The 9329-nt window shown below is 40.1% G+C and overlaps 1 protein-coding gene across 1 annotated transcript; it reads right to left on the bottom strand.

Annotated features, from left to right (window-relative positions):
- Window positions 1–6898: 6898 nt before the first annotated feature.
- On the bottom strand, window positions 6899–8675 carry LOC132792225 (E3 ubiquitin-protein ligase ariadne-1). Its single transcript, XM_060801489.1, has one exon. The coding sequence runs from the start codon at window positions 8614–8616 to the stop codon at window positions 7081–7083; it is 1536 nt and encodes a 511-aa protein (XP_060657472.1). The 5' UTR covers window positions 8617–8675; the 3' UTR covers window positions 6899–7080.
- Between the last annotated feature and the right edge of the window lie 654 nt (window positions 8676–9329).

Genomic DNA, 9329 nt, shown 5'->3' with positions numbered 1-9329 from the left:
GACAATATCGCTGCCGTCGCTGTTGCTGCTGCTGCTGTCCCTGATTGATTGAGCGTCGGCGTCGACGGCGACGGCGACGATGGCGGCGCCTGCAGCGACCCCTTGGACGGCACGTACACCCAGCCCCTCCTACTCCTCCTCCTCCTCCTCCTCCTCCATCTCGCTCTGTCTCCCACACATGAGGCAAGACGCTGCGGTTCAAAGGTGCCACCGTTTTCTCCCATTATAAATGATCATTTGATATGCCGCCATCGTAGATATCGATACGATTTATGACCAAGAAGTTGCCGTTTCTGTATTGTTTAATGTGCATTTCCAAATTGTTGACGAATTGTGTTTTGTTCGTTCGCCCTCCGCTTAAAGCACATTGTGTGTGGGTTTGTCGCTTGTCGCTTGTCGCATTGTTCGTCCCCATATTTTCCATGTTCCATGTTCCATGTGCAATTTTTGCATACTTCAGCAAACGCGTCATATTTTCGAGTGGTTTCGCTAACATGCAAAGGACACTTGAGAGCCCAGGCACACAAGTGGATCCTTAAAGAGCATTTCTTCTGCTGCTGCTTCTGGCCAAGGGCTTGAGTGTAGCTACATTTTGAATGGGCACAGACCCAGTATGTCTCTGCGGAGGGAGATGAGAAGAAGCTGTTACGATGACGATGATGATGAGGCTGAGACGATGATGATGGTGATGATGAGGCTGTATGCATGATTGTGTTATATAATGTGCTGGCAACATATACACACACACACACACACACGTTCGTATGCATATCTGATGATGGCTGCTGCTTCAGCAAATGTGGCAAGGTAAAAGAGAGAAATCAATCAATGCTTGGAAATCAGTTTTGCCTTACACAAAATTGTTGTTGCTACTGCTGTTCTGCTCTGTTTGCAATTCAGCTGAAAGCAAAACATTTAAACAAGTAAAATACATTAGATTGGTCATTAAACATGCAGCAACAACTGCACAATCAATATGACACAGAACGAGCGAACGAGCGAGCGAGAGAGAGCGACAGACAATGCTTGCCATTTCCGCTTCCTGTTTGCACACACACACAAACACACACTCGCACACACATTGACAACTGCATATCCTGCAAATAATGCGCATATCATTTACGGTGTCAATCAGGAGCAGGACCGCAGTCAGTTGGCCACAAAAATCAACAGCAACAGCAACAACGAACACTTCAAACAGCGTTGAACTGCGCTTCGCAATATCCTGTGTGTGTGTAGCATCCTTGATATCCTACTGCTTTCTGGCTGGGCGTCACTCGGCCATAAAATGTATTGCGGTCATTTTAATATAAAATAATTAATTTCAACGTAAATATTTATAGCAGCAAGAATATGCCGCATAATTGATTTGTTGCCCAGCAATCACGCAGCACGGGAGGAGAAGGAGAGAGAAAAGAGTTCGAGTTGTGGACAGCGCTCATCATGATTGGCATTCACGATTCAATCATTACAATGAAATAAGCATAATGAAATACAATATAAATACATTAAATGCCGGGCAAACAGCATTCGCATTGCGTTTGCCATTCAAACATTGAAACCAAATCCCAATATTTCATCTCATTTCATAACATACTTATTTTTCATATAAAAGGGATGAATGAATTGGGTCTGCGCCATTTTGCAATTAAAAGCTTTACACTTTGCAATCAATATATGAAATAATTAAATAAAATGATGCTTAATTAAATTGTCACGACCTTTTGCACAAAAACAAAAACGCACACACTACACAGATACAAATACAGATACAGATACGAAATACGACGAAAAATTGTCGCCGTGCTGATGATGCAAATGATAAGCTGGCAATAGTGTGGAAAAGAGACAGGAGAGTGCCAAAGAGCGAGATAGAGACTCTAACAATACGAGGAACTGAGGAATGCTCTTAATTTGTGCGATGAGCTCGCATTGCGAATAAAGTTGTTACTCACCCAGCAATGGGCATTTTGCTTATGGCAGGCACTTTGAAAGGCTTGAAGCTGATTATATACCCGCTACCCATAGCGTAGAAGGGTATTATAACCTTCTGTATTGGGGTATGTATGTAACAGGCAGTAGGAGGCATCTCCAATGTATTTCTTATCAGGATCCACAGCCGAGACGTTAAAGCCATGTCCGTATGAACACCTAAATCTCAAAAACTATATCGGATAGATTAATACAACTTTATTTCTAACTATCTGGTATATTTTTCACTCTATAGTATATTTTGAATAAACTCTATGAACATACTAAAAATATACCTGTTGGAGTTTGAAAATGTACTACATTAAATATCAATAAAAAATACTAAACATATACCAATCGGCATATTTATAGTATTTTTGATACCAATCGGTATATTTTTAGTATTTTTGATTGATATTTAATGTAGTACATTTTTAAACTCCAATCGATATATATACCGTTTGGTATATTTTTAGTATTTTTGATTGACATTTAATGTAGTATATTTTCAAACTGATACCGCATAGTTTTGCGTTTATTCAAAATAAGTAACAGGTATCTAACAGTCGAGTACTCTCTTACTTATTTAACAAATATATTTATTGTAAATACTTTAAAATTCATTTTCTGAGCTAGTAGCAAATGATTAATATGATTAGTATTATAATCGAAACAAATAAGCATAAATACACATTTACTTATTTTCTGCAAATTAATATAAAAAAAGTTTTCAAAAAAAATGTCCATAAAATCATCATTTATTAAATTCTTCAGAAATTTAATAAATAAATAAAAGATTAAAAATAAGCATTCAAATAATGAGTAATAAAAAGCTTACAATAATAAATGTATTTAAATTAATCAGTTACTTCCAGTCAACTATTATTTATTGTTGGCGTAATTAAAAACTAGAAATATATATTTAGTTATTTGCTGCAAATGAATAATATTAAAACTTTGACAACATGTTGCACTAATCAAAAAAAAAAAGGTTATTTATTTAAGGCAATTAATTACATGATGCCTAACAAGTCTTTAATTTATTTATGCAAGCGTACAATGATCAACTGTCATGTTTAATTTCTGCTCGTCACATATGTATTTTGTGATGTCATTGGGTTGCTATTAAGTTAGAGTATTTCTGATTCTATTTCGTCATCAGTTGATCTCTTCATGTTTTTGTTTTTGTTTCCAAATTGAGTTTCTTTGCGCGCACATCACAAAAATGTGACAGCTAGTTAATGTGCCCCTTCTTCTCGACCCCGCATAGCATACCAACCTCTTTCCTCACTCAGAGAGCTGCCTTGCCTTCAATTAAATTCAATTGGGTTTTGTGCCGCTTAAAACGCCTGCGCGCGTGCTTCAATTTAGTTAGAGTTTTGAAGGAGAAGCAAAAGGAGAGGAGAATAGAAGGGGCAAGAGGCAGAGCAGCATAAGATCAGCAGCCTTCTCAAAAGTCAGCTAACAAAATGCACTTTGCAGCTGCTGTTGCGGCTGCTGCTGTTGGCGAGCGATAGGCAAATGAGTTTGCGCATTAGAAGAAGCACGAAGAGGCATAAGAGATGGGCAGGGGCAGGGAGGGAAGAACACCGCTGTGCGCCGCCTGTCAGCGTATCAACGCAATTTGTGCACTCGCCAATAGACGACGGCAAATTATGGCCAGCGATGCTCGGCGACTGCGCAAAGTGCCTCATAAATTCACGTCGCTGATGAAGTGATAGTGAGCCGCATCCACAAGCTCCGAGTTGGACCTGCACTCGATCCGCATCCACATCCACATCCACATCCAGCTTCTTTTCCAGTGGCAGTGGCAGCTTCAGCTCGTGTCTGCAGATTGTTTATGGCAGCGGCGAAATTTGCTCAATGGCTCAACTAATGTGCCAAAGATACGCTGAGTGCTCTGGCAATTAGAAAGTACCTACAAATTGACAAGCCCAACGATAACCGCAAATTAGTGCGCTGCGAATTTATCGGCAATATTAATTATTAAATTCCCGCTGCCTTGGCAAAGAGTGTGACACAGTTTTTGGCTTAAAACACTTACGCTGTCTTCCCAACTGACCTTCGCCTTCGCCTTCGCCTTCTAGCGTAAACAAATTCAAGGACAATGCCATGTAATTGAAAGCGCACGAGTCGAAATCATAAAGCAAATTTAACAACATCAAGTGTCTGACAACGACAGCGATAAAGTGCAGAGAACAAGAAGTAGCTGGTAAAAATATGCCATCATAAAAATAGCTAAAGCCTGGCCAAGAAAATCCGCCCAAGAGAAGACAAGACGCTGTTGGCTGGTAAGCACAAAAACAAACTGTAGATAAAAATTTCAATAAGCTGCCCCAAGTGCGCCATCCACGAATCGAGTGGGGGACAGGACTCGAAGACGAAGCCAAAGGCAGGACACGAACTGTGACCGCTAAGCTGCCAAGAGAAAAAAAACAGGAGCAGCAAACTGTGGTTAAGAGTGAGGCCAATAAATAAAATTAATAGGAACTCAGTCGAACAGCTTGACCAGCCTCATCTACAGGGACCTGAAGCATTGAATCAGGAAAGCAGGAAGAGGGCTTTGGCCAGGATTTCTTTTTTATTATTTTGTTGACTTGTTGAATCAGCCACCAGCGAGCAAGCTGGCAAACTGTTGAGCAGCACTTGAACACAGTCGATACTAAAGTTACTTAAAGCTGAGTTCAAGTGTGACACAAGAGACTAAGACAGAGCTTCAATTTTAAAGAGAGATGTACTAATTTAAATATTAAAATGTTGCCATCAATTTTGTCAGTTTTAATTGCAGTTATCTTTTTCTTAATTTACGTCTTTATCTATAAATTTCAATTGTATTTTAGGACTTTAATTGTTGTCATTAAAAATTTGTATCTTTTCTATGTTTAATTTATTTTAAATTTTATTTTAAATTTTAAAGAGGAATTTACTAATTGAAATATTAAAATGTTTCCAACAATTTTGTCAGTTTTAATTGCAGTTATCTTTTTCTTAATTTACGTCTTTATCAGTAAATTGCAATTGTATTTTAGGACTTCAATTGTTGTCATTAAAATATAGTATTTTTTAATATGTAATTTATTTTAAATTTTAGTTTAAATTTTAAAGAGAAATTTTCTAATTTAAATATTAAAATGTTGCAGTTTTGTCAATTTTAATTTTAGTTATCTTTGACTTAATTTCAGTAAATTGCAATTGTATTTTAAAACTGTAATTGTTGTCATTAAAATATAGTATTTATACTATATTTAATATGTAATTTATTTTCAACTTTAAAGAGGAATTTACTAATTTAAAAATGAAAATGTTGCCAACAGTTTTGTCAGTTTTTATGGTAGTTATCGTTGACTTAATTTCAGTAAATTGCAATTGTATTTTAAGATTTTAATTGTTGTCATTCAAATTGATGTCTTGTCTGTACCTTTTAATAAGTAAAACATATTCTATTCTTTTATTATTATATATTGCAATTAATTAAGTTTTCCCTTCCTTTCTTAATAATTTGAATTGGCAATTGCAAGTTCACATTTCATATTCTTCATTTCAGAATTTAATCTGTAGTTTCATTACATCTTTCACTTCTCTCTTCAAGCGATTTTTAACTAACAATTAAGATTTGTATAATTTTATTGTCATTCCCATTTCTAAACTTACGTCATTTATTTATTAAAGTCTTAGCACTTTTCTCGAATTGGCAATTTAAATTTTAAAATTTAATGAAGTGAAATATTTTGAATATTTTTATTATCATTTTCATAACCACCTTTCTTCAATCAGTACTTTCCTTGCATATTTGAATGATTTGCAAATTTCGTAAATTCCGATGCTGTAATACTGAAATTTTGCTATCAATTAGACATTCTCCGCTGAGCTCCTTGCTGGGGCGTTCCCACAGTCGACAACTACATGGGTTGGGGCAATAGCTGGCTGCAGTTGCAGTTGCATCTGCCACGTTGCTGACCTCGCATTGAACTGCCATAAGAAATCACTCTGCAAGTGCTGCAAATGGCCAACAATTCGCTAGTTGCACTGTGCTGGGAGGGGGAGGAAGGAAAGGATGAGGTGCAACGCCCACTTTCAACACTTGCCACAACAATGCCGCGCAAATATTTGCGCGACCCAAAAGCAAAAATCGAAAAGCCAATAACCAGACATGGCAGGAGATCAATGAGCGACTGTCTCTCTGTCTGTCTGCCTGGCAGCCTCAATTTGAAATCCAATAAAATTTAATTGGAAACTTCATCACGGGTGCGAAAATTCACACTTGGCCAGGCCATGCCAAGCCAAGCCATGGTGTGAGATCTGGCCAGGTGAAGCGAAGCCAAGCCAAGCTAGGCTGGAGCAGGGAGCAGTCACGGGCACGACTTGGCTGCCGTTTGCCGTAAATCTCGTGCACCTGGCGGCGACTGGCAACTTCAACTTCAACTGCCAACTGGCAACTCGAAGTCGGACTTCGAGTCAAGCTTTCGACTCAGTGCAGCGCAGCGCAGCGCATCGCGATAAGGAAATATTTTTCATATGAAAACGCTGCGCAGTCGCCGCTGAATGTTCCGTTTGGTTCCGTTATTGGTCATGGCTCTATGGCTTATTTATGCTTTTCCTTTAGCCATGCCATATCTTGTGGCATTGTCGACATTAATCGCTTTGTTGCGCCAAAAAGTATAACATGAAATTGGATTGATTTATGTTATAATTACAAAAGCAACACAGCAACAGCAACAGCCACACAATGTATACAAATAATGATGGCTAGTTGATAGCCCGTCTCTTGCTGTCCCTCTCTAAAGTGTTGGCCAAAAGTCATTAAGATAGCCAAGAAGCGAAAGGCTGAAACAGACTGAGACAGCTTGCAAATAAATCACTTTGATTCGAGATGAGTCATTAAATGCATAATTGAACCTTGATAATTGCGAAAATAAAACACATCGTATAACTGTAGAATTTAGATGTCTCTTGGCCAATTAGCCCAAGAAGCCAAAGTCGAAAAGCTTGTGCGTTTTTTAATAACTTTAACCGAACTGCAATAGAAATATAAAGTCTTCTGATAAATTACGATGTGGCTATGAGGTGTCGTTGGTATCGATTAAATCGAGATTAGAGCTGTGTTAAGTATTATTCTATAAATTCCCACCAATCCTTCTCGTAACCTTCGCGCACATGAACCAGCAAAACCATGCGACGCTTGCGGCAATAATGCGACAGATCGAGCACCTTTTGCTTCACCTCGTACAGATTGTGGACGGTTATCTCGCGCTCCAGGAACTCGGAGATCTTCTCGGTGGCCACCTCCATATCCCGCTGATTGTCCTCGAAGATGATCTTCTGATTGTTCTTGTGCAGATAGAATGCAAACACATAGCTGTACATGAGCGTGGCACGGCATTCGCAGAGCACATCGACCGCCTCCTTGAGGAATTGCACCTCAATCCAGTTCATGTTCTCCTGCATCTCAGCCATCTTGGCCTCCACCATGGAGTACAGATCCTTCTCCATGCCCATGCTCAGCATGTGGTTCGTGTACCGATTGTAATAGTGCAGATAGCGGGCCATCGAGGAGCGATACAGATCCTGAGCCTGTCGCGCCTGTTTGCCCTCCTCCTCCTCGAAGCGATTGCAGCTGTACCAGGAGGAGCCATGTGGCTCCCAGGAGCCGAGACACACCCAGCAGAAGTCGTAGCGACACGAGGGATTCTTGCAGACCATGTGATTGCAGCCGCCGTCCTTCTCGATGGTCACATTGCACTTGGGGCACTCCTTGGTATGATGGGCAATCCAGTTGGATGTCTCCGAGTCCTCGTCGTTCATCTTCAGCCATTGCTTCAGCCAGGTGCAGCTGACAGGTTCGTGCCAATTCTCGCCACAGCCAAAGCAGAACTCGTGGCCACATCTACAGCGCACAGCTCGCGGCTCACAGTAGACAGCCTTGATGGCGTGCGTGCAACTTGGCGCCGGACACCAGCGCATCAGTGAGTTGCATTCAACGAAAGTGTTAGTGAGCAACTGCTGATAGCGTGTTACAACCTCTGGATCATCGGCGAGCTTAACGAACGACACCTCGTCGACGAGAATGTCACACTCGACGGCCGGACAACTGATGCTGTGGCCCAATCCCTCGCTCACAGTCTTATTGGCCAAATACTGTTTCCAGCAGGCGCCGCAGAAAGTGTGTCCACAGGGCAGCCCCTTGAGCTCATCGCAGTTGCAGTAGCAGATGCCGCAGATCTGTTCGTGGGCGCCACTCGGACTGGGCGCAGCCTTGAGGCTAAGGGTTGAGGGCGTGGCAAAGGGATTAACGACATGGGCGCGACGAAAGAACTCCTGGGGACTGATCTCGAAGTACTTCTCGAAGAGCGTCTCCTTGTCCCAGCGGTAGTGATTGAGTATGATGCGTGTGACTTGCGGTGATATCTGCAGCACGCTGTTGACTTCGTCGATAATGTTGCGCTGAAGTTGCTCAATCTCATCGGATGTTAGCACCGTATAAACGAACTCATCGATCTCAGCGTTGCGCCTGGGACGCTCGGGCGAATCGATTTCGGTGCATGTGTCCTCATCGCTCTCCACGCACGTCATCAAATGGGATGGACTGTTTACTGAACGCTGCGAATCGCCGTGATCTTCATCCGAGTATTTGTCGTCAGAGTTCATATTCGAATTAAACGAACAAAATTATGAGAAAACCTCATAAGGCAATTTCTCAGACTACTTTGATATGGGGTTCGCCTTTAAAAACCAACTTTAAGAATTCTTCGTAGAATATTAAAGTATCAAATAAATCGAATCTTTCTTCTATAATTTGATTGTGAGAAAGCTTAGTTTATTAGTGATGTGCTAACCAACTTTTTTGGAAGTTATTTCGATATGATCAATGTTATCGATATTATGATACCGATTACAATATTCTATTATGTCAACGATGATCCCTAGATGATCATCGACGTGAATGACTTCGCTGATCAGACGGAGAATGGCAATTCTTATAAGAACATGGGCAGTAACACTTTTTATTAAGGGAAAGAAGTTGAACAAAAATTATAATAATATTTAGAAATTCTAGCACATATTCTTATTAGAGTAGCTATCTTTTTAAAATTAGTATTCAAATCATATTGCAATTTTTATACCCGCTACCCATGAAACAGAAACAGAGAGACAGAGATAAGAGATAGAGCTATATTTTTTCGACAGCATTTGTTATGCTTGCACGCAGATCAAGTTTATTTCAAATTTTTGCCCACTTTCGTCCCCGCAAATCAAAAAAATCGAATAACAAGCGTAATTTTAAAGCTAGAGTTGCGAATTTTGGTACTTTGCGGTACTATATCGATATATATTTTTGCAGTATATTCGGTATTTTTTGA

Source organism: Drosophila nasuta, chromosome 3 (genome assembly GCF_023558535.2).
Source record: "Drosophila nasuta strain 15112-1781.00 chromosome 3, ASM2355853v1, whole genome shotgun sequence".
NCBI classification, from domain to species: Eukaryota; Metazoa; Arthropoda; class Insecta; order Diptera; family Drosophilidae; genus Drosophila; species Drosophila nasuta.
This window is presented reverse-complemented; position numbering and strand designations above follow the sequence as displayed.

Coding starts and splice junctions, on each gene's coding strand:
- LOC132792225 (XM_060801489.1), bottom strand. CDS start 8,616: ATGAACTCTGACGACAAATACTCGGATGAAGATCACGGCGATTCGCAG.